General features: G+C 43.2%; 1 protein-coding gene across 3 annotated transcripts in view; it reads right to left on the bottom strand.

The window, feature by feature from the left end:
- The window catches only part of CCDC149 (coiled-coil domain containing 149), a 110,510-nt gene that overhangs the window by 29,772 nt on the left and 56,275 nt on the right, over positions 1–24,463 (bottom strand). For 2 of the 3 annotated variants that reach the window (XR_002733853.1, XM_023223047.1), the window contains exons 4-9: positions 22,052–22,159; positions 6,994–7,110; positions 6,059–6,231; positions 5,267–5,339; positions 3,780–3,864; positions 366–510 (exon numbers count right to left, since the gene is read on the bottom strand). Coding sequence is in view for 2 of the 3 variants with exons in the window: in XM_023223047.1 (XP_023078815.1) it covers positions 366–510; positions 3,780–3,864; positions 5,267–5,339; positions 6,059–6,231; positions 6,994–7,110; positions 22,052–22,159 (701 nt within the window). In the remaining variant the exon portion in view is untranslated. The remainder of the gene's footprint in view (positions 1–365; positions 511–3,779; positions 3,865–5,266; positions 5,340–6,058; positions 6,232–6,993; positions 7,111–22,051; positions 22,160–24,463) is intronic. The other variant, XM_023223048.1, reaches the window with a different exon arrangement.

Here is a 24,463-nt window from a genome sequence, read left to right as displayed (position 1 = left end):
CTGGGAGTTTCAAATGGCACTGAGGCAGTTTCTCCCCTAAAAGAAGAGCTGGAGGAGAGGTGGGTCAAGTCACCCAGGCAATTATTTTATGGAACTCACCCAGGAAATACATACTACTCAGGGCATAGCTCAGAGTCAGCATTCGATGTGGCTGGTTGGTACTCTTTCCTTGCTTGGCTCCAGCTGATAGCCAAGATGCTGATATAAAGCAGAAGCACCATTCTAGTTTAGTAAGTTTCCTTCTTGATTTGAGGGATCTCACCTTTCCTACAGGTCTGTGGTTCCACCTGGTTGACATTCACTTCTGGTAGCTTCGTCCCACTTCCTTCGCGCCCACACCCCAACCCAAGAGTTAGGCCACCTACTTGTTGGTTTGCCTCTGGTGCTGAATGACCATGTTTTTCTCGTGGATTGTTTCCAACAGAGCTGTTGCCAGAGATTTCAGGTCAGAAATGGACTGTGGAGTAGCTGGGAGGCTGCATCCATGATCCTCAGATAGCAGATCCTGAACTAGATAGGATACAAAATATATAACTCAATCGTCATTCTTCTGAAACACTGGAATGCAAACCAATGTCAATCCTTCCTGGATAATGATATGTCCCCAACTTCAAAATGCTACTGTGTTGTATTGAGAGTCCACCTCAAGTGTCAACACAACAAAGTAAAATCCAGTGTGAGGACTGAACAGAAAGGAGGAAGTTCTCAGGACTTTTATCAGCAATTTTTAAGAGGATAATAATATTTGCATTTGTCTAGTATTTTAAACACTTTCATAATGACTAACGCATAAAGTCTTAAAATTTGGGGAAAAGATACCCTACAGAATATTGATTTTTCCATTTCATGGACAAAACAAGGTGCAGATGGGTTAAGAACATTGGCTGAAGGTCACACAGCCAAGCAAATGACAATGACTCCTAGCTCCAAGCACCTTGCTTTGTGTCAGTTTCCCACCATGTGATACCCCTGGCAGGTGATAAGATAATTTAGGAGATTATTTAAAGTTCAAAATATGTTTTGTATTTTAGTAGCTATGCATTTGTTTGAAGGTATTATAGAAAAGGTTATATATGGCATAACAAACCAGTGATTTCACAGGTGCTACTACTTAGGATAAGGCCAAGTAAAATGAGTCACTTTAAAATCGACTTAAAGAAAAACATTAAGCAAACAATAGCAAGGTGGCACAAAGATATGGCAAAAAGATATATAACAGACTGCAAATAGCAAATATCTAAATATTGGGAAAGAGTACATTATGCAAAATCTAGCTGTTCTTGGATGTTTGTTACTCCACAAACTGCCAAATCCCATTCACGGCCAAGTTCAAAATGAAAGCCAGACAACACACACAGTTCCATGTAATTGAAGGATTGAGACCCACATGAGAGAGACCCACCCCTTGTGCATATCCTGCCCTGGATGAGTCTGCTAACAAGTCTCCAGTCATCTAGGGATGGCTCTGATAGAAAATTATTTTTTTGTCTAGTTTCTAAAGTGTATACTTTAAAAAAATTCCTAATTTGTTTGCATGCCACTTACAAATACATAAAGGGATATTACAGTGTGGTATACTAGCTTAGCACATAGTAGGACTGTCACCTCCTTTATCCCAAATTTCCTACTTCTGTGAATAGAATGTAAGATTTCCTTAGCTTCTTTGGCAATAAAACACTATTAATGAATAATATGACAATACTATCTACTAAAACATCTGTGACTCTTTCACACGTGATGCTGTTACAACTATGTTTCCCCATTTATGCTTGGCTGGGCTTGAAATGGCTTAAATTGCTCTCAGAAACCACCAGCCCCATCCATAGCATGGCCCCAACCTACATCTGCAACTTCTGCTTCTTCTCCCACCGTTTTTTTCTACCCTAGGTTCACTCAGGTGGTCCTGCATATGTGTCCTTCCTGACTCCGAATGGCTGTTCTTCAAGTCTGCTTTGGGTATTTCAAAAGCACTCTTCAAAGGGAGATAAACTAAGAGTTAAACAAAAGGACAACAACCACTGGTATTCCTACCAGACATTAAAAAAAAAAAGAAACAATATAAATCTCACAAATTTTATTTTCAAAAATGGAAAAAAAAAAACCCTGCTTTTTTCACTTAACAATATTATTCATCATTGATTTCCCTTAAAACATAAAATTGGATGGCTGCTTTGTAGTCCGTGTATAGATACAGAATTATTTGGCTGGGTGTGGTGGCTCACGCCTATAATCCTAGCACTCTGGGAGGCCGAGGGAGGCAGATTCCTTGAGGTCAGGAGTTCAAGATTAGCCCGGCCAACATAGTGGAACCCCATCTCTACTAACAGCACAAAAATTAGCTGGGCGTGGTAGCACACGCCTGTAGTCCCAGCTACTCAGGAAGCTGAGGCAGGAGAATCACTTGAACCTGGGAGGCAGGGGTTGCAGTGAACCGAGATCACGCCACTGCACTGCAGCCTGGGCAACAGAGGGAGACTGTCTCAAAAAAAAAAAAAAAAAAAAAAAACACAGATATAGAGTTATTTAACTACTGCTGGCCATTTATTGTGTTTTCAATATTTTTTATTATAAGCAATGTATGAAGAACTGTCTTGTAGCAAAACGTCTGCATATGTCGGTAATTGTTTTTTTGTTGGTTCAAAGGGGGCCAGTTTAAGGCTTTTCATAGCACGCTGCCATAGAGTCATAGATTTCGTTTACCAATAGATTCTTGATAGAATGCTTTTCATCATAGGTTTTCTAGAAAGGCTGTGCCAGATTGATGGTTCTGCCACAGTGTTTGAGTGTGGCTGGCATTCCCCACATCAATGATAACACTGGGTATCAACATTCAAAGATGGTTTGCTATATATGGTATCCAGAGCTAAACTTAGATGGGCTACTTCACATTTTTATAGAGTATTGTAGTTTTCTTTTGAAAAACAATTCTAGGGTGTTCTTTTCTGGTTGAGTGGAAAAAAGAAGTTGCTTGGAAAAGAGCCTTGGTTGTTATGTAGGCTGGAGACTCAGCACTTTTTTTTAAGCCACTGTAGTGCTGATTAAGAGTGCCATATGATAGTTGCTGGTCTGCACTATCAACAACCAAAAAGTGGGCCAGCTGAGCATGTTCAACTTGAGACTTATGTTTAGCATTGAATTCTGAATATTAAGTGTCAGAAGCCAGTGTGCTGCTATTTATTCCCCTGGACTGTTCCTGGAAGATCATTATTTTTCATTGGAATCGACAAGAAGGAGGAACAAAATTGCAATCAATAAAAGCTTCTTCAAAAAAGGCACATGTTATGTGAGAAAATGATTTCAGCAGCTAGGAGACTTTTCTGATCCTAGAGGCCAGGAAAAGGGGAAATTCAAGGAGGTCGAAACGCATCCTTGGAGATGCTGAATTGGTGATTAGGAAAGGGAGAACATTCTGGAAAGGCGAACACAATCTAGGGGAATATGCCCAAATGGGGTCTAGTCATTAGAAGAACTTCGAATACAGTGGTTCCCTAAGTGGTGTCCCTGAACCAGCATCAGCATCACCTGGGAACTTTTTAGAAATACACAATTCTCAGGTCACACCCCAGACCTATTGAATCAGTAACTCTGGGGTGGAACCAGTAATCTGTGTTTTAACAGGCCCTCCCGGCAACTGTGATGCATGTGGAAGTCTGGGAACCACTGTTCTATGGATCGCCTTGGTTCCCAGACCACAAAAGCAGCATCCTGGATGGGATGTGGCCTTGCAGTTCTAGTATTTTACGCTCATGAGTGGTCTTTCCTGGAGCATGATATCCTACCTTGCTTTGCAGACAGGACTCCTGTCAGAGCACTGCTGCTGGATTTACCCTGGCCCTTCGAGTTTTTCCGTCTCTCCAGAGCATTCTAAAAACAGGATTGGGAGAGAACAAAAACCCGTCAGAAAAGTCAACAATGGAAAAGTACGTAGCAGATGTCTCCTCTCATCAGCACACAAGAATCCCTTGCAAACTCCAAGTGCTAGCCTAATATTTAGAATTCCAAGTCTATGCCCAAGAGTTATAATTTTTACGGCCTGGTGAGAAGACTTTTTTTTTTTTTTCCCAACAAAGGTGGTGCATGGCAGAATGATAGCAATTACAGTCCCCTGTATACAAAAAGCACTTAATACATGTTAAATTAAATCAAATCTGAAGCAAGAATGCAGCCTAACATGTGAAGTCACTAGTAATGAAAATTCCTTCTGAATAGACATGAGATGGTGACTAGGTTTATTTTCATGCACCAACGGTGATTTCTGGAAGGATAGAGAGCCATGATCAATTAGTGATGTCTGCCGTGGATACAGATTAAGGAAGTACATATGTGCCACCTACATGTCATTCCTAGAACAGACTTACATTAAAATTGATATGTAGCATCTAGTCAATGCTTGGCACACAAAACTGAATAAATGCTGTTAAATGAATGCATCCACACATTTTTAAAAATTATGGATTAATTATACAACTTTAAAAGTTATATCCTTCTTTGGCTGAATGTATATAGATAGACTGGTATAATGTGTGGCCCCCACAAAATGGAAAGGAAGAACAGCATGGAGACTTGTGAGAACAAATGCTAATGTCAAAAGCCAGGAAAATAAGGTTCTTCCAAGTATCTAGATGGCTGTAAAACTTCACCCTCAGGAAGAGAAATCAATCTATTTTCCAAGCAGAGAAACCCAGGAGATTTTTCTAATTATAACACTTACAACTAACATCTGCAGAAATAGATATTATCAAACTAATGGTGCTGGAATTAGACTAAATAACAGTGGGGAGAATTTAAACATTCTGTCCTTGCAGTGTGACGTGAACATTATGGTTTAGACTGTGCCTTCCCAATCTTTGTTTCTTCATCACTCGGAAACCATTTTCTTATGGGTGATTATGAGAGAAATGGCATCTGATGAGTGAACATGTTATAGAGAAAATGGGTAAGAAACCTAATTGCAAATAGACCAAGGCTGTGCAATACACAAGTCCAGATTCTAGTGGAGAGGCTACACCAGGCACTAAAATACATCCTGGGTGGGCATGCCTTGTTCAGATAACAGCCGCAGAAGGAGCTCTTGTGAAAAGCTGCTTTGGTTTTTTGTTTTGGATTCTTAGTTTTCACTGGTTACCCAGTTAAAGCTCTTATTAGACTCTATCTGGGATGGCAGGCAAGTACTAAAATATCTTTGGCACATAAAAGGGAATTAAAATAGAATGACATTTAGATGCACAATAGTGAATCACCATCATTGTCATCATGATTTTGCTACCTTGTATTTGGCAATGTTTGATTTCAAGAGGTTGACCTCTTCATGGAGTTGCTTTAATCTCTCTTGAAGGTACCTGGAAAAGAATATATAAAACTGGAAGTGTTTAAGGGCTAAATAAAAAACACACACTGAAGTATAAGAGGAAAAAACAAAAATCACTTGCCAGAAGAGCTATCTTTTACACATAACACCTTGCCTGCTCACCAGAAAGGAGAAACACGTGCATGTTTGTGACCTTTTCTTAAATGAATGCAATCAAGGTCAAACATGCCCAAATCGCACACACCCCACGTTAAAACAGCCCTCACAGAGATCCCCTAAGGGATATCAACACAGTTTTCACATAATTCTCATTAAGACGATTCCACTGGGAAGAGAGGCAGGAAGAGGCGACACCAGACATAACATTAAGTTAGACACACACATACTGAAATTTGCCTCAGGGAAAAGAAACAGCTAAGGGAATTTCTCAATTTATTTTCTTATTCTTTTCTTTCTCCTTGATGGCAATAACAAGCAACTCTCATGGGTTCCTCACCCTTCTCGACCTACCAAGGAAGGTGTAGGGAAAGAGAAGGTAGATGTGTGCAGCTGTGCAGGTGTGGGCTGCTTTCCTTTTTCACTTTTACAACTAATACACGGCATTGATGTCATCATTTTGGGGGAGTGAGTTTCTTTTCAATTGTAAGGCAATTTTTTCCAAAGTAAATAGGGCTGCAAATAACTCCCAACCTGCAGGCCTGTACAGAGCCAGCCCTCCTCCCACACACAGGCCTAGGCCTGGCCACTTGCCTGTTCTCCATACACAGGGCATCCACGTCAATGATGCGGTTCTCATGCCCACTCAGGATATGGTTCAGCTCCTGGTTGAGCCTCTCCACTTTGTCCTGGTAGGAAGACCGGTCTTCTTTAACATCCTGAAGCTCGTCCACAGAAGCCTGCAGGTCGTGCTCCAGAGACTCAATCTAAAACCACAGGGAGTACCCTTACCCAAGATGTTCCTCAGGCACTGGATTTATGGCCAGAGACGGAGCCTCCCACTTGGTTGACTGATTTTTAGAGAGTTTATTAACACTACCCACTTGCCCTAAAACCATAAGCGCCACACACTGAAATCCAATAACAGGTAAAAGTGAGGGATGACTTCCTGCCAGACACTTATTATATCTAAGACAGGAGAGGTGCAGCAGCTTGGAAAACCAGAACTGAACCCTCGACTACTTCAGGATGCCCTGCAGCTGCCAGTGTCTTACAAATCCATACTTTTTCAAATCCACTCTAGACCCAGAAATCCTGTTCTGCTCTTCAGTTAGTAAGAGGAAGAAAATGAACTTTAGGTTCTCTTAGATGTTACCTAACTAGGGTTGAGATTTTGCACTTGTTGAGATTTTGCCTAAGAGGCATTGCTCAGCATTTTAGCAGAAACTTGCAAAGTAAGGCCAAGTTTGTCATGTGTTGTTCTCTCCCTGTCTGTCCTGGGTAGGAGGAAAGTTTCTTGTTATGTTCAGAACAATGGTACTCAATGGCAGGGAGCAGACCTGCCTGCTGGAGGCCAGAAACCCAAGAGTCAGCTTGGGACCCTAGTGCAGTGCCAAGGAAGTAAAAGCATTCAACGTGCATCCCAGCCACCCCATACTCTGAGAAACAGGGGACACGGTTCACTCTTGTTTGTGTTGTGTCCAGCCATGCAAACGCATCCCCAACTCTGAATAGATGTTAGTGAGAACCTGTTCCTTAGCTCTCTCTAGCTGCTGCACCAAGTCTTCACGCTCATGGGCTGCAAAGTGTCGCACGCCAATTTCTTCGTCTCCGAGCCGTTGTTTGGCAATCGTCATCCTCAAGAGCTGCATTTTCCATTGGTAGAAAAGAAAATGGGACAGAGAGTAAACAGATCCAAATAAAAACCAAAGGACACTAAGAAACTTTTGGAAGATAAGATACTTTCAAGAAATACTGGAGAAAGCACAAAACAAATACATTACTTGCCAGTATCATCAATTTTTTAAAAAATTAAAAATATAGATTGTAGTGTACACATGTATATACTGTTTAAGGCCTGGACACTCTAAGCTGGATGTCTGGTGGAGCACTGCCACTGGGAGGAAACAAACTCTGGTTCCCATTAAAATTTAGCAAAGATTCAAAAATGATAACCCAATGCTGGAAGATTCTGCTGAGATGGGCACACTCCCACACTCATAACAATGAGGTGACATTATCAAGAGCCTTACAAGTGTCCCTACCCAATGATCCAGTAACTCTACTTTTGAAAATCTGGGCCAGGAATAATTCCAGGCTGCTAACTTTAGGAAAAAATGAAAAAGTAGATTGCACTGTTAAAGAGTTAAAAAAAACCAAAAAAACTAGAAACAATGTCTAACAATAGTGGAATGTTTAGCAAACTACAGTGCAACCAACCAAGTGGCTAATTTGCAGCTGTCTGAAATGAGGCTTATGTGAACTAGGTAACACCAGAGAACATGTCTATGATGCCATGTTAAGTGGGGGAAAAAAGAATCTAATGTTTTTATGCAGTATGACTAAAATTATACTAAGAACTCTCTCTCTCTCTCACACACACACACACACACACACACACACACACACACAGAGAGAGAGAGAGAGAGAGAGAGAGAGAGAGAGAGAGAGAGAGAGAATGACCAAATGCACCCAAATATTAAAAATGTATATATTTGGCCAGGCGCGGTGGCTCAAGCCTGTAATCCCAGCACTTTGGGAGGCTGAGACGGGCGGATCACGAGGTCAGGAGATTGAGACCATCCTGGCTAACACGGTGAAACCCCGTCTCTACTAAAAAATACAAAAAACTAGCCGGGTGAGGTAGCGGGCGCCTGTAGTCCCAGCTACTCGGGAGACTGAGGCAGGAGAATGACGTAAACCCGGGAGGCAGAGCTTGCAGTGAACTGAGATCCGGCCACTGCACTCCAGCCCGGGCGACAGAGTGAGACTTTGTCTCAAAAAAAAAAAAAAAAAAAAAGTATATATTTTGTTGATGGTGAGACTGCTATCTGCTTTTTACTTTCTAACTTTTAAAATATTCATTCACTGCATGAATTTCATAATATGCCTTTATTTATGTTTTAAAATCCTCAGGAATAAAATTGCAGTCTTCCAAAACATAACTTTCCAAAAGATCCCTGCAGAACCCATAGCTTTCCTAGACTCCAGAGCCAAGATCCACCTGCAGCTCCAAACCTTCTAGGTGGGGCTGCAATGGAAACAGTGTGAGAGGCCCAAGAAGACCCCAGTGGTCTCAGCATCCCCTACCTGCCCATCACAACTCCAACGATCGCCACTGAAGAGTGACTTTCAAAAGTTATGGCAGCGCTTTCCAATGTTTCTTTTATGGAGGTTTTAATCTGATTCCACGCCTCCCCATAGGGCAGATGTGGATGGGTTTCATATATGAACGGGAGCCTGAGGACAGTTTTTCACTGTCACACTGATCCGACCCAGGCAGGAGTGCCCGCGGGGGGCATGTTTTTCCTTGTTCCTGCATGAATCTTAAGGGATTCATTGCCAGTCGAGAAAATGGCTTAATTTTCAGAGTCTCTGAAGGATTTATGGCCAGGTGAGAGATAGGAAGTTAATTTAAGCCAAGGAAGAATATTAAGTAAATTGAAATAATAAATAATAGCAAAGAACTTTGAAAGAAATGATGACTAAAGAAAAGTAAAGTACATTTTCAAATGACACTTACTTTGGGTCCCTATTTGAAAACTACTCAGTTGAACTCAGCAAATATTTGCTGTGTCCCTACCAAGAGCAAAAGCACCATTGGGACTGGGTGGACAGTGTCCCAGGCAGGTGGAACAGACCGTGCAAAGGCAGGCAGAAGATGCAGGACGCTTAGATGTGCAGATGGCTGCACTTCCTGGAATCTGGTTACAAGCGATCCTCATTATCCATGGATTCTGTATTTGTGAATCTGCCTACTTGCTGAAATTTATTTTTAACCTCAAAATCGATATTTGTAGTGCTTTCATGGTCACTGTCAGACACGCAGAGAGTGGCAAAAAATTACAGTCGCCCGACACACACGTTCCCATGGAGGTCAAACAAGGCCACATTCTGCCTTCTTGTTTCAGCCCTTGGACTGTAGACAAATGTCCTTTTCATGATCTAGTGAGTGTCACCACATTTGTCACATTTTTGTGCTTTTCATTGGTGACTTTGCTGTTTCAAGTGGCCCCCACGCATAGTGCTGAAGGGCTGGACGTGCTTGCACTTAGTGTTATCAGTGCAAGAAGGCTGTGAAGCGCCTGATGGAGACAATACGTGTGTTACAGAAGCTTCCTCCAGGCATGAGTGACAGTGCTGTTGAACTCAGTTCAATGTTCATGAATTAACCGTATATGTCAAATAAGGTGATGTTAAACAGAGACACACGTATAACAAGGTTATGATCGATCAGTTGACAAAAATGTTGTGACCAGAGGCTTACAGGAACCTAACCTTGCATTTCTCCTAGGAGCAATGGTTATTCACTAATCCAGTAGTTGGCAGTGACTTTACAGAACAAATTTGTAGCAAAACTGGTAATTCCACTGAAAGCTGATATACAAAAACTCTATTACATCACACAACTCTTGGCTTGGGACATCAGAATCCCAAAAGTGGATACACAGGAAGGCAAACAGCAAGACAAATAAAAAAAAGTCTATCAGATCTGAGGGTCTAGAAACAAGACAACGCCTGGCTTTCAGTACAAGGCCAACAGGAGGCTCAGGTCGTGTCTTTGAAAGCAGGGTATTTTTCTTGGTCTATGAAAAGCCATACTGACAGCCTGAACTTTAAGTAATAAAACACTGTGGTTTTCTATTCCCAACATGCTTCACTGAGCGCTTAATTTAGAATTGCACAATTATGTTTGCTTAATGCCAATTAATTATTAAACATGTTTATTGAGGTCTGACAGCCATATAAGAGAGTCATCGTTTATATATTGGATGCCTGTTAAGCTTCAATAAATATGTTAACAATCATTTGGTGTTTAATGTGCATACAATATTGGCTGTTAAATCTCAGGGCCAGACTGGTTGAAACACTTATTTTTAAAAGTGAGGCCCAAGTTGGTAATAGCTGGATCATTAGTTGGGTCTGAAGCTCAAGTGCAGTCAGCTGAGGGGGTCTAAGAAGTCACCGCAGGGGAGACAGCAGAGCCCCAGGGAGAAGGCTCCTGCCTTCCCAGCTGACAGCTGGTGTGCGCTGGAGTTGGCCCACCTAGGGCCTGCATCCTGGTCCCACAGTCTGTGAGCTGTGCAACCTCAGGACCTTGTCTGAACTTCTTGGAGTCTCAGTATCCTCCTCTGTAAAAACACAGCAGTAAAAGTGTAGCCTCAGAGAAGTGCTGTAGGCATGAAGTGAGAGAGCAGGGTTGAGTTAAATGAACACTGAACTCAGGGGAGTTCAAATACTCATATATACCAGTTAGGGGATTAAATAGAAGAGGCAAGAGAGGATGAGAGAGAAATAAACCAAAACATTGGGTGATTCTTCCAATTTCTATGTTCAATATCCCTGCTGGAGAGTGAGGGGGAGAGGGTGACTGATAATATATTTATGCAAAGTCACACTGTTCTATTTTTACATGATACCACTATTCCGAAGCATGCATACACCATGAAAGCTCTGGACAATTTCAAAGGACAATCGGGGGAATTTTAGCTACATACAAGTTTCTGCCTCTTACGTGCTGACTTCAGAACCTAACCCTAAGTAAGAAAAGATGGGACTTCTCTTCAATGCTTAGCACAGGCCCTGGAGTATACAATGTGCTTAATAAATAATAAATGTTAGGGGCTCTTATGATTATTGTAATTATCATCATCCTCCTCCTCCATGTATGTTTCCCCACACAGAAGCCCACTAGGGAAGTCCGACCTTTCTTCTAAGCTAGAGAAAGCAGAGCTCCCGAGCCAACCTTATCTGTGTAGTGCAGGCAAATGATGTTGATTTTCCACCTTGGAAAATGGCTATGAAGCAACCGCTCAGGGCACTTAATTTCCTCAAACAGCGCCATCAAAACTGCACAGCCAGCCTCCCTGTGCCAACCCACAAAGTGGATCAGTGCCTTGCACAGCACCCGCGCCACCACCAATAGACGCATTCAGTTGCTGATTTAGATAGAAATAAATGTTTATGAATGAATTATGGGTGTGAGTCGTCAGCTTGCGGATGAGGCGCAGCTGCAGCTGGGAAGTGGCTGAGGGACATGGCCGCAAAACAATGTGGTAAAATGGCTTCTGGGTGCCCTGCCCCCAACTCTGCCAAAAGCCTGCTCAATCCGTCCTCCATGAAGCCTGCCCAGGCCTTCCAAGTCGGAATGACTTGCTCCTTCCTTGATCTCTTCTCAGCCTTCGTCTCCCACAGTCCTCAACATTCTCTACCTCATCCTATTTTCATTTACCTGAATCTGTTTTACCTAACAGTGAGAGGCAGCCAGGTGCAGGAGCAGCTATTCTCTGGGTATTATCTACATTCAGATCCAGCTTCTACTAATCCTAGCTATGTATCCTTGGCAAGCTCTCTAATGCTGGTGGGCTACATGTGACTTTTTTTTTTTTTTTTAAAAAGGATAAAATCTATCTTGTAGGCAGGACAGCCATGTATGGCTACCCAGGCTGTGCACTGCACAACTCCATCTGTGGAGATCACATTACCACAATGGGAAGATACAATGCAATGATCACTGTCCATGTAACTTCATGAGCTTTCAAAGTGCAATCCCCAGTTACAGTTGGTATTACAGTTCTTACACAGTGGCTGTCAATTTGCCAGAGCTATTGAGAGGGTCATATGAAAGAATCATTAACAGGAAGTGGAGGCTAGCCCTTCCTTGCCCCCAGTCCTCATGTACTGCTGTAGATAGCTCACCTGGGGAGAGGTCAGCACCAAAAGGCATTTATTAAACATTCATCTGGAGTGGCACTGTGCTGGGCAACTCAAAAACAAGACCCTGCCTATTATTTCCTTACTTTTCCTGTTAAGTTTCCTCCACATCCTCTCCAAATGTCCCCTTACCTTTTGAAAATACCTTCAACACAACTGGACGTGAGAGATTAAAAAAGCTCCAAGTGGGCCACCTATTATGTACACCAGAGTCCAAATTCCTAGATTTATATGACATTCCAGTTTTAGTTTCAAACAAAATAATTAGTCACTTAAATCAAAACAGTAGTTTTCATCCTCTGTCTCCTACCCTGGAGATCATCACGCACGCACTCATTAGTGTGTATATGGATGTTGCCCAGTTAACAAGCTCCCAATGTAGTCCAAGCAAGCAATGTGCTAGCAGTTTTCCTTACACCACTGATAGATGCCCCCAAGTGGCTCTTCACAGCACTGTGATCCGCACAGAGCCTCTACTAGGGCTGAAGAGGCACAACATTACCTGCTCCCACCTGCCTCCTGACCCCATGTCTAACCATCCCCCTATATGTCTGTGCTCCAGCCATGCGGGCTTCCCTCCCTTGTCCTAAACATGCCACTCTCATGTCTGTCCCGGGCCTTTGCACTTCCTCTGCCTTTGGAAGAGCCCACTCACAGGTCTGTCCAGAACCTACTTCTTTTATCTCATGCAGGTCAGATCAGATCTCTACTGTCTGAGAAGTCTTCTCTGCACATTATCGCCAGAGGCATTCACCCCTAAGCCACTCTCAACCCACACTGCCCTGCCTCCCTGTCTTCATCATACTTACCAGAAATAATCACATTCATCTGCTTGTGTCCACCCCACTGTCAGCTCCATCATGGCATGAACCTTGCTCGTCAAATGCACTGAAACACCTTGGCCTCCACAACCGTGTCTGGCTAATCATAGCCCATCCTCAAACGCTTCTCAGATCTATTAAATAGGAAGTCCCCATTCTGTGCTCCCCTCAACTCTCAGAGGCAGGCACTGTCATCTCCTCTTTACAGTGGAGAGAACCCCCTGAGAAGCTGGCACAGGGCTCTGAGGCCAGTGTGAACTGGCCAAAAGCTTCAGGGCGAGGGCACCGTGACCCACGGGGAACCATGTACAAATCAGTGGGCCAGGCCAGGTGTGGTGGCTGACACCTGTAACCCCAGCACTTTGTGGGGCTGAGGCAGGTGTATCACTTGAGGTCAGGAGTTTGAGGACAGCCTGGCCAACATGGTGAAACTCCGTCTCAACTAAGAATACAAAAACTAGCTGGGCATGGGTGGTGCGCACCTGTAGTCCCAGCTACTCAGGAGGCTGAGGCAGGTGAATTGCTTGAACCCGCAGGCAGAGGTTGCAGTGAGCCGAGATCACGCACTGCACTCCAGCCTGGGTGACAGAGCAAGACTCCATCTCAAAAAATAAAAATAAAAATAAAAATAAAAATCAGTGGGCCACAGTGCCTGGGCCTGAAGCTTTTGGCCAGGTAACACTTAGCACTAATGTGCCATGCCATGCACTGTCCTAGGTGCTGATCCCCATTCACCCATTTAAGTCCACCAAGCACCCTGGCAGGTATCGTTGCTATCCTTATTTGCACGAGAAGCTGAGACAGAGGGAGGTGGAGGAACTCGCCTATGTCACAAATCTTGTAAATGGCAGTCAGGAATTGAGCCCTGGCAGTTCAGGGCTCTGAAGTCTATGCTGTGCTGCCTCTCTTCACAACTGTGGCAACAATTCCTACACAGCAGCTCCCCTGGAGAATGTGCTCTATGTCAAGTGCTTTATAGAACTTTTTAAATTTAATCCTCACAAAAGGCAAACTGCATGCCTTCCACACCAAGCCCCTGACTCCCTAAGCTTGCTCCCCTCACAGGGTCTTTGGATTTCACACCCCTCGTCCCTATATCCGACCCTTCCCACCACACTTCCTTCAGTGTTCTGTGTCACCCACATGAGCAGAGGGCCTTCCCCGACCACCTGATATAAACAGCATCCCTGCCCCACCTGAGCTGTATTCTCTAGCCCCTTATCCTGCTTTAGATTTTTATTTAGCACTTATCACCTCCTGACATATTATACCACAGTTCATCAAATATAAAACTCCATGAATTTTAAGAGCCACCACTGTGCACCTCTAAAAAGAGGTAGTTATGCCAATCATAACTACACAATATGCCAACTGTATCAGAGATGTCCAAATGAGAAAAACTGTGCATCTCGGAATCTGTGAAATATGATTTATTTGCTTACTGTCCATCTGCCCCCACTAGAACGAAACCCCCATGGGAGCAGGGATGCACTGATATTGTTTGCTGTTAGCCCTAGACCAGACAGTTCATCCTCAACAAATACGTGTTGAAATGAATTGCACTGAACCAACCTCCATGAGGCAAGTACTACTGCTATCCCCATTGTACAGATGAGAACAACTAAGGCACGAAGAAGTCAAGGAATTGTCCCAAGATCACACAGCCAAGAAGCCCCTGAATTACTGTCAGATAGTTCAGCACATGTTGCTCCCAGAGTCAAAATCTTCAGTGTCACATCAAGCAGTCTTAAAGAAGCTCTGATTTACTTTTATTTTAGTGTGTAATTTGGATATGGTGTATGATAAAACAAGTCTTGGGCAGATATATCTTTCAGTTCCCCACTAGGAAGTGTAATTATGTTCACAGCCTATGGGATGAATATCTGAAAACCATGCTGTTTTGGTCACATGGTCTACCCAGACTATGAGCTCATGTAAGCCATGGCAGGCTCAAATAAGGTATCTGAAGACCAAGTGTATCCAATTCACTTACAAATAAAACATGAGAGACTGCTGAACTAGACTGGCTGCTTGCTGGACTCGCTGAGCATTGCCTATAGTTCATAATCAAGATCCCACGTAGAACAAGACATGATAGGGCGGGGAGGTGGGGTGCGGTGAAGGCCCCTTCTCACTCATTGTAATTCTTCATAATTAATTTCTATAGTGCCCCAAGGTCCAAGCTTTTCGTTAGAGTTCCATCTTCACTTCAGTTTCTTGCAGGTTAGGACATCTCTCTGCTCCCTTTGAAGCATAAAGTGAAACAGCTTCCAAAGAGCTCTCTGATCCCTCATCCTGGACCATTACAAACATCCACAGCTGAGCACTCCTTTTTAGCGAAGTGTACTTTAATTAGTCACCTGCACACTCATTGGTCTGTCTTTATTGGCTTGTAGCTGTATCTTAATTGATTTGCTCACCAAATTCATCCAAAAGTCCCATGTCAATAGAGGTATGTTCACAGAAGGTCTCTATCATTTTATGGCACCAATGCCAGATAAAACAGAGGTACCTAAAGACCTTCAGCTGGTGTAACATAAAACTCATTATTAAGGGCAAAACTCTGTGTTTATGCAATATCACAACAGCTAAATTTAAATTTGCCAGCAGGGGCCCAGGAAGTATAAATGTATGACATTGGTAGGAGCATTCATCTATCAAAAACTTTCTTGCCTTTGAACACATCGCACTGTATTATTGGCCTTCTGCACAAAAGTGCCATAATCTTTAAAGCAAACAGACAAGAAGACCAACTGCCATCTGTCCCAGTGGGAACATGAGTTGCTGCTTCTGACGTATCCTATTAGATGCTTATTCCACAAGGGGCACACAAAATGCAAGAAAGTTCCCAGGAGCTCGGCACCAAAGCAATAATGCTTGATGCTGGTGAAGTCGAGGCTGGTGATTAGGAGGGCTGACTTTTGGGGATCCATCTGCCACATGCCAGGTGTCTCACTAGGATCATTGTCTCTACTGGGGGGGGACATATCTAGTTCATTGGAAATAGCTTATCAATAGAGAGGAAGATCTTAAGATTTCTGGTGGAATTCTTGCACAAGTGGATTCTAAGTCAATATGGGTGCATGCTGTGCTAAAGATAACAGCAACACTTACCCTCTGTTAAGTGTTTGCTAGGTGTTATGAACCATGCAACACCCTTTACAAATGATATTGCATGCAAGTCCATTCCTAAATCATTAAATCTCATTGTCCGTTCTCTTTTCTTCTCAGACTAAGCACTGTCTGATGAAATTACTTATGTATTTTATTTTCTTATTATCTACTGCCCAACTAGCATATCAGCACCATGGGAGCCACTACCCTGTCTTTCTTATTCTTTGATGTGTCCTCAGCTGCTAGAATGTTAATTAGCATGTAGGAAGTCCACAATTACGTGGGGAATAAATGATGTGAATAAATGATTAAAGAATTCTATGAGAAGTATTATTATTGTCACTTTGCAGATGAGGAAACTGAGGCCTGGAGAGAAAACTAACTTGCCGAAGGCCACAGACAATAATTGGCAGAACGAGAACATAAACCTGGGTCTGATAATTTTAAAAGGTGGACCTCTTGGGCTGCACTACACTGCTCCACTTCACAGAGGCAGGCTGGAGCTCTCTTTTCCTGGAGTCCAAATATTTCCAAGTTCAGTGACTTCACTCTGGTAACCTGACATTTGTCATGGCACCAGTATCTATCACACAGACATTGGCAAAGGCAAAATGTTATAAGTCAGGCTTCTTCTTTCAGAGAGCTGGTTCAGAAGCACACTTCAGGGAATGGTAGTCCCCCTAATTCTTGTTATCAGCTACCTGCGGTCAACCGTGGTCTGGAAATATTAAATGGAAAATCCCAGAAATAAAAATTCATAAGATTTATATCGTATGCCGTTCTGAGTAGCATGATGCAATCTCGTGTCCTGGTCCATCCCACCTGGCCCTGCCAGAGAGATGCAAATCCTTCCTTTGTCCAGGGTCCATGCTGTCTACACTACCCACCCCTTAGTCGCTGAGTAGCCATCTCAGGTATCAGATCAACTGTCATGGTATTGCAGTGCCTGTGTTTAAGGAATCCTTATTTTACTTAATAATGCCCTGGCCAGGCATGGTGGCTCATGCCTGTAATCCCAGCACTTTGGGAGGCTGAGGTGGGTGGATCATGAGGTTAAGAGATTGAGACCATCCTGGCTAACATGATGAAACCCCGTCTCTGCTATAATACAAAAATTAGCTGGGCATGGTGGCACGTGCCTGTAGTCCCAGCCACTCAGGAGGCTCAGGCAGGAGAATTGCTTGAACCCAGGAGGTAGAGGTTGCAGTAAGCTGAGATTGCACCACTGTACTCCAGCCTGGTGACAGAGTGAGACTCCATCTCAAAAAAATAAATAAATAAATAAAATAAAAAAGAATGACACCAAACAGAGATTGCACCACTGCAAACTCCAGCCTGGCAACAGAGCGAGACTCCATCATAGATAAATACATACATACATACATACATACAATAAAAAAATAATGAGCAGTGATGCTGGCAACTTGGCCATGCCAAAGAGAAGCCACATACTGCTTCTTTTAAGTGAAAAGGTGAAAGTTCTCAACCTAAGGAAAAAAAAATCATATGCTGAGGTTGCTAAGATCTACAATAAGAACCAATCTTCTATCCATGAAATTGTAAAGAAGGAAAAAGAAATCTGTGCTAGTTTCGCTGCTGCACCTCAAAACTACAAAAGCTATGGCCACAGTGCATAAATGATCGGTGAAGATGGAAATGGCATTACATTTGTAGGTAGAAGATATGAAGACAAACGAGCTCTGATTGATGCCAACCAAGTTCTGCACTAACCCAGGTTTCAGGCATCCACTGGGGGTCTTGGGAAGTATCCCCCAGATAAGGAAGGACTGCCGTATTTGTGATTCCAATGTCCTCTGCTAGTTTTGCTGTTTGACCTACTAATCCTTAAATTCTCTGAGACCCCTTTTTTCCTCCTGATCCCCTTTCCCTAAATCTATTCTTCTCTTAATGCCCAGAAGAGGAACAGGCCAACCTCTGGGGCAGGTCAAGGGGAGCTGCGGCTGTCTCTGTGGCCCCAGCACTGCCTGAGTCTTTCCTCATTCCTTATAGACTGATACACTGAGAGCCCTGGGCCATGTGCAAAGCTTTTCCAGGGTGATGCGTGGCTTCATGAGCCCTCCTTTTCCCAGAAGTCTCCTCTAACCTTGTTAATCTTTAAGAACTGTAATTTTTAAGGAAGGGGAGGGTATCCAGTAGGTTTCCCTTTTCACATCTCTCATCTGGTTTGGCTTGGAAGTTTGTGTTAGTTTGGGAGCCTGAGAAATTCTTGGGCACTGGACAGAGATCGCAGGAGGTAATCGATCACACAGGTCCCCCATCACAGGATGCCCATGTTGGCACAAGAATGCTGCCCCCTGCCCCATGGGAGAGCTAAGCTGCTTGGAAGCCAGGGTGGCAACAAATCTTTCAGGAGGCTGTTTGGAAATGCTTTATGGCCCACGGGGTTACAAGGCTCTAGCTGAACAAATGGAAAAATTAGTCTACCCTAAAATATCCAAGGCAAGTAATTTCCTATCACCTTGTTTTTCAAATGTACTTAACATCTAGAATCTCGGCTTCTCAAAATATGGATGAGGGTCATCAGTTAAAATGGCAACTCAGAGATAAAAATCTTCCACTTTAACAGTCACTCATAAAATGACGCCATCAGCCCTGCTACTCGGCCTCAGAGTTAGGAGTCCAAAAACAACAATTATTAAGTATTCTTGAATTTAACAGACTTGAACCAGCCAATGAGCAGGACACTTATCCTTTGCCCCTCAAGGCTCAGCAACTGACCCTCTGCTCTCTCCACAGAAGCTCCTCAAAGAGATGTATCTGGGGTTAGTTCCCCCTCTCTTGGGACAGTTTGCTTTTCTGCAAAGCTTTTCCAGGCTAATGTGTGGCTTCGTGAGCCCTCCTTTTCCCGGAGGGCTCCTCTAACCTTGTTAAACTTTAACTGTAATTTTCAAGGAAGGTTCCTTTCTCCAAATTTCTAAACTACTTCTCACTCCACAAAGTACTGATGACAACCAGATGGCGGTTGGTCTGTTTATTTCTTGCATGTTTTTTTTCTTTTTCTCTTCCTCTTCCTTGAACCCTTTTTTGCTTCTTTTCGTTCCCTTTATTCATTCATTCGTTTATTCCATTCCACTCCTTCAATACAGATTATAAAATACCTCCCTATCAGGAACTAAGAATGCTAATTTATAGGATACAGATGGAAATTTGGCCTTCAAAGGCCGAATTTCCCCTTGGGGCTGGCAGTGCCACACAAGTGTGAGCAGAGGGGCAGAGCAAGACATGCAGGCTGCACGGGACTGACACCTAAGAGCTGGAGAAGGCTGCATTTGATCTACGACCTGGGAGAGGAGCAGAAGCTTGCAGGAGAAGTAAAGGGGAAGAGTATTCCAGATTGAGCAAACAGCAGGTGCAAAGGTCCTGTGGCTACAGGCAGTGTAGCTCAGCAAAGGGGCTGAAATTAGTGCTCTAGGGCTCAAGTATGAAGTAACCAGGAGCAAGGATGTGGCTGTAGAAATCAGTAGGGGTCAGACCATGGGGGCCTAGCACACCGTGATCATGGAGGCCTAGCGCACCAAGAGGTAGAACTGAATGCAGAAAGTGATTGAAGAGTTGGAATAGAAAGTGCCTTAATTTAAAAAAAAAAAAAACTGAAGGTTTAACTCATTCTGTACCACACAGCCACAGGAACCTGGGAACAGGGGCTTCCGAGGTTCTCAAGAAAGTCTGGTGTCATTATGGAATGGGTAATCTGGCCTCTAGGTGGGGGATGGGGGAAGGATGGTGGTGACTCATACGAGCCTGAAAATAAACCAGCCCTGCAACTTTAGAGGAAATGAGAATAAATGGAATCTCTGGGGCTCACTGCAGTTAAGACTTTTTTTTTTTTTTTGAGGGAGAGAGGCCAGATACTGAAATGGGGAGGTTTGCTGAACGATAGAACATCTTCCCCTGCCCCTTTGGGCAGGCAAACTTCTTCACAGGCCATGAATAGGAGTCACTAAATTCTAAACCTAAGGTGAGAAGACAAAGTTTGATAAATGTGCCCAGGTACAGGAATAAAGACCCAGAGAGCATGCAGATCACAAAGTTCAGACTGTGACAACCTGTGCTCAGTGTTAAACACACAAACATGCTCTCTCACGCACACTAACACACTCACACACATGCCCTCCCTCTCTTTTCTTTCTTTTTGAAAGAGATGGGGTCTCATTGTGTCATCCATGCTAGAGGTCACTAGCATGATTATGGTTCTCTGCAGCCTCAACCTCCTGGGCTCAAACAATCCTCCAGCCTCAGCCTCTGGATTATCTGGGGCTACAAGTGCGCCACCACGCCTGGCTGCTCTCTCTTTGTTTCTGTGAACTGTCAGTTGCAAACGTCAGTTCCTAAAATTCTCATACCTAAAAGGCAAAAGAATTGAAAGTGACCAGAAGATGAGACAGGAGCACATTTAGGAAAGTTGAGGGGAGGAGCAGCTCAGGAAAAAAAAATGAAATAGAAAAAATATGTTATCAGTCAGTCAAGAAGAGTCACGGCTCCAGAAGTCACATCTTAAATATGTTTCAGTATTTCATGGGTTTATAAACTCCTCTAGTATTCTCATGGGCTTAAAGAAAACTATTGCATACATTTTGTTTTATTCTCCAGCAAATCTTGCCCTGCTGCTATCACTTGAGGAAGTGAGTAAGAAGGTCTGTCCTTTAATTATTGACCAAACACCTAGGTTACAGAGCTTAAATCCTTTTAATGATGCATAAAACCACACAAGGGGCCGGATTAGCTTGTCCAGTGTTAATTAGAGCCTTTCCTGCACGTTCTTTCCCACCCTTTATTTCATGACCAGGAATAGTAAAGCCTAAGTTTTTAAATTTATGTTAAATCCAAGATGTTAAAAAAATTTAAGGCCAGTTAAGTGGAGAAGAAGCTGTGTAAAGAAGGCTTACTAGATGTATATATGCCCTCAAGTCAGGACTCTCAAGCCAGCAGTATGCAGCACCCTCTCTGATGTCTTGTTACGGAAGAGCTCTCTGGATGACCCAGGCAATTCTATGCATTTTTTAAAGAGTGAGCATTTTTCAAAATGGCTCCTTCTAATAACCAACAACTAACTCCCAGCAATGATGAAAGTCACCATCATTTGTCAAGCAATTTGGTAACATCTAAAAACAGTTCCCTAAGAACTGCTCCCCTCCAACACACCACGCGCGCGCACGCACACACACACACACACACACTATAGTTTTCTTGAGTCCACTTTCAAAGCCATCTCTGTTGCAAAAGCCGCCTCTGGCAAGGGGGTGGAAATGAATCAATCTTGGCAAAACGGGAAATGATCTTGGGGGACAGAATTAAACTTGGGTAGTTTTTCTTTCCTTTCTCAATTGTACTTTTGTTCGTAGCTTCAGCTGGGAGAGAGAGTGCACACATTTAGTTGGGAGTTTATGAGTTCATATTTTATAATTAACGTTGCCAACAGGGGAGTTTGATTAATACCAAGCAGTGGATTTTGAGCAATGTTCCATACAAATTGCCAAATTTAGCAATAAAATAAATTGGTTATGTGAACATAATTAGTAGGATGACTATTTAAAATTCAAAACCGAATGTGAATAATTCCAAATCATCTGAGCCACAAATCCATTATTTGTATATAAGGGGGAAAGTATAACATTTGGGTTTTATTTTGCCCTCAACCACAGTGTTATTCACCACCAAGCTGAACATAATGAAACTTCCACAATGGGTTGTAGAAATATTTTAGAGCCACTGAGAAACACACATATACATGCATGCACACACATAGAGGGAATGTAAAAAGGCAAGATATGCTAAACTGCAAATTTTCATTATAAATTTAAAAATCTATAACAAACTTTTCAACAAATGCTGCATTACATTTTTCCAATGTGCAATATATAAACCTCGAATGCCCAGTTTTGCAGCAGAGCTTTCTCCCTGTAAATACTCACAGTACCTTGTTGTCACCCTGGACTTCTCCAAGCCTTTGCTGAAGTTCTTTAATTTCTTCTCCCAGATGTTTATTTCGGTCCTGAGAATCTCTCAATAGTTGTGCAAGATTCGCCTAGAAATATCAACACATTATGAAATAGAATCAGAAATGGAGGAGTAGATAAATGCAGGGCTCTATCGGGCTTGTGGATGCTGGCGTCCAACCAGCTGAACCCCACAAAGCCTGTTAGAGTAAACACATATATGAATGCAGCCAGTGTGTGAATCACGCCACTACAATGGCACGCAGGAAAATGAAGTTGGCCATGAACCTCAATTTGGGGATATTCTTTTGTTTCCAGAATGGCTCACAGAGGGCACTCAGACAAGCAATGGAAGAGTCAGTCTTATTTGCGTTAAAAAAAAAAATTGTGAGGCTGAGGCAGGAGAATTGCTTGAACCCGGGAGGCGGAGGTTGCAGTGAGCTGAGCTGAGATTGTGCCACTGCACTCCACACAGAGCAAGACTCCATCTCAACAAAAAAAAAAAAAAAAAAAAGAGAGAGAGAGAGAGAGTTTATCACTAAAAATCTTGAAAATGGACATAGAGTTCAATTGTAAAATTTGGGCCAGGCCAACAATATAGAAAAAGCTTCATTTTCTTGTTTAGATAGCTTTTTTTTTGTCTTCAAATATATGTTGTCTCAAGAGTTTTTGTGTGTGACCTCAATGCCTAGAATTTTGATTACAATTCCAGTGGGCGGCCAGAAAAGAGGTCAGTGACGAGCAACAATTTCTGAAATCAGGATCCAGAAGAAATGCAACAGTTTCCTGGGCTGGTTTTCTCCTTCTTTATTTCCTTATTTTACCTCACATCTGGGAGAAGTACTAAATAGCCAGGATAATCGCCTTTCATTCCCATCTTCATGACATCATCCTTTCCTTAAGATTTGCCTCCTGTTGGGATTCAGGTCCCTCTGATCTCCACGGCCGGTCCATCAGCCAGCCTCCCCTTTCAGTGTGGCTCCATCTCACAGCCTCATCGTTCCTTTTCCCAGAGCATGCAGACACCTTTTGCCATATCCTCATCCCTTTCCCACATTTCCTGAACCTGGGATTCCCGGCCGCCCATCTAGCTACCTACTCCAGCCTTTTACTCACATTCCTCCTGGCGCACGTGGCTTCTTGTTCTCCTGTACTATTCTTATTTTGCTAATGGACTTGCCCTAATTCTCACCTGACTTATCACATTCTTATTGAAACTTAGCAGGGAGAGACTGCAAGCTACTGAAAAGCAGAGATTCTGCTTTCTGCTTCCTCTGCTTCCATGTGCATTGTTCCAGACAGTGCTCAGGTACCGACGAGTGTTTTAAAAGCTCATGATGAATAAATGAAGGAAGAAAGGAGGAAAGGAAGCAAGTAAGCAATCCGAACAGTCCTCCTGGAAGGGGAAATCATTCAAGGAGAGCCAAACAAGAGATATTAGAGATGATCTTAATATGAAAGAATCCTTTCCTGCTACAGCTGAAGAAACCCAAATCCGGAGAGGTTAGGGAACTAAGCCAGACTGGAATGGCGACATTTCCAAATACTTCAATGCTAAAACTTTGGGGAATATGTACCTATGGTGGGTACCAAAAAGAGAATTAAAGGGAAAAGATAACGACTACATGTTGAATGACCTGCCTTATCCCATTTATCCTGTTGTCTTACCTGCCAGGTCTCCCCAACTCATGCGCACCTCCCTGTGGTCCCCCACACAGACCAGGCATGATCCTATCTCAGTGACAGGGCCCTGCTCTCTCTGCTTGGAATGCTCTCCCTCCAGACAGTCTCTTGGTTCACTTCCTCACCTCCTTCAGTCTTTGCTCAAAGGTCACCATCTCAACAGGGTCCATCTTGACCGGTTGATTTAATAGTGAAACCTTCCCCTGTGCTACCCTATCTTTTTTTCTGGAGCACTTGCCATCTGTTAATATACCATATCATTTACTTCATGGTTCATTGCTTACTGTTGACTCCTTGTCTCCCTCTCCTTACTAAAACGTAAGTTCCATGAAGGGCAAGGAACTTCGTTGTCCTTACTGACCTCTCCCAAGCACACAGTAGATGCTCCATAACTATTTTTAAAGTAAGAGGCAATAAGCTGCGTGTGGAGGTTGCGCTCTCACCAGGAGAGATCAGGAATAATAAGAGTGCGCACCAAGACTGAAACCAGTGCCTGGCATGGAGACTTGCATAGAAAATCATTCATTCCTGGCTGGCTGCTGAGGCTCACACCTGTAATCTCAGCCCTTCGGGAGGCCGAAGCGGGTGGATCACCTGAGGTCAGGATTTCAAGACCAGCCTAGCCAACATGGTGAAACCCTGTCTCTACTAAAAAATACAAAAATTAGCCAGGTGTAGTGGCACATGCCAGTAGTCCCAGCTGCAGTGGA

This window comes from Piliocolobus tephrosceles, chromosome 3 (genome assembly GCF_002776525.5).
Source record: "Piliocolobus tephrosceles isolate RC106 chromosome 3, ASM277652v3, whole genome shotgun sequence".
Classification (NCBI taxonomy): domain Eukaryota; kingdom Metazoa; phylum Chordata; class Mammalia; order Primates; family Cercopithecidae; genus Piliocolobus; species Piliocolobus tephrosceles.
The sequence above is the reverse complement of the archived record's forward strand: the minus strand, read 5'-3'. Positions and strand labels throughout refer to the sequence as shown.